A 1,194-nucleotide genomic window follows, 5' to 3' on the forward strand; every position below is an offset into this window, starting at 1 on the left:
TTGATTCTGCCTTGACATACGGAAGAGATGAAGTCAGATATCCTCCACCCAGGTGTCTCTGACTGAACCGGATACACGGGTGGGGTAGCGTGCTACGAGAGGCAGATGCCTGTGCGAGTCTGGAATCAGGCTTCGTGGGGAAACCGACTTGGGCTCACACATGATTTCAGTTCATCACTATGAACGTAGCCACATCATGCCCCTCACCTCAGGGATAGTCCCAATCTACAGGCAACCTAAGGACCAGCGCTGGGGAAGGACCACTAACCTGACTCGCCAACCACTTCCCAGCCAGTGGGAATTACATCACATGATGAAATTATTGAAGCAAGACTGATGCTGCTGATGTGACCACCTTGAGTTCTTCAGAAGATGTTAATATGAGTTATCGCCAATTAAGATACTCATTGAATACTTATTTTCTAAAGATTCATGACATTAGGAAAACAACTTCCCCTTTTGCAATTCCCAAGTTATTGGGAAAGCAACAGAAACAACAAGGAAGTCACGCCCATTGGTCCAAATTTCGAGATCCAGCGCATAAAAGCCCCACAACAGGAGGACACAACAGAATCTGAGAAACTCACTTCTGAACAGAAGCCCCCCCTCCACCTGTGACACCATGACCGACTCGTGCTGCTCCCCTTGCTGCCAGCCTACGTGCTGCAGGACCACTTGCTGCAGGACCACCTGCTGCCAGCCCAGCTGCTGCGGGTGCAGTGGTGGCTGTGGACAAGGCGGCTGCGGGTCCAGCTGCTGCGGGTCCAGCTGCTGCCAGCCTTGCTGCTGCCGCCCAACTTGCTGTCAGACCACCTGCTGCAGGACCACCTGCTGCCGGCCCAGCTGCTGTGTGTCCAGCTGCTGCCAGCCCAGCTGCTGTGGGTCCAGTGGCTGTGGACAAACTTGCTGTGGGTCCAGCTGCTGTCAGCCAGCCTGCTGTACCCCTGTGTACTGCAGGAGAACGTGCTACCAGCCCACCTGCTGCTGCGTGCCTGGATGCCTAGCCCAGGGCTGTGGATCCAGCTGCTGCTAGCCCGGTTGCCAGCCAAACTGCTGCCGCACCACCTGCTGCAGGACCACCTGCTGCCACCCCTGCCATGTGTCCAGCTGCTGCCAGCTTTCTGACTGCCAGTTGCCTCACCAGGAACCACCACCTGCACATTGCACTGATTTGCCCTTTGGGAAACAAAGACA

General features: G+C 55.4%; 1 protein-coding gene across 1 annotated transcript; it reads left to right on the plus strand.

Annotated features, from left to right (window-relative positions):
• The first annotated feature begins 566 nt into the window (after positions 1 to 566).
• LOC117799558 (keratin-associated protein 9-2-like) lies at positions 567 to 1,091 on the plus strand. The gene has a single exon (XM_034652043.1). The coding sequence runs from the start codon at positions 623 to 625 to the stop codon at positions 1,031 to 1,033; it is 411 nt and encodes a 136-aa protein (XP_034507934.1). The 5' UTR covers positions 567 to 622; the 3' UTR covers positions 1,034 to 1,091.
• Positions 1,092 to 1,194: the final 103 nt, after the last annotated feature.

The sequence above is a fragment of the Ailuropoda melanoleuca genome, unplaced genomic scaffold, assembly GCF_002007445.2.
Source record: "Ailuropoda melanoleuca isolate Jingjing unplaced genomic scaffold, ASM200744v2 unplaced-scaffold52544, whole genome shotgun sequence".
Taxonomy (NCBI): Eukaryota; Metazoa; Chordata; class Mammalia; order Carnivora; family Ursidae; genus Ailuropoda; species Ailuropoda melanoleuca.

Excerpts from the sequence above, each read along its gene's own strand:
- LOC117799558 (XM_034652043.1), top strand. The coding sequence starts at position 623 with ATGACCGACTCGTGCTGCTCCCCTTGCTGCCAGCCTACGTGCTGCAGG.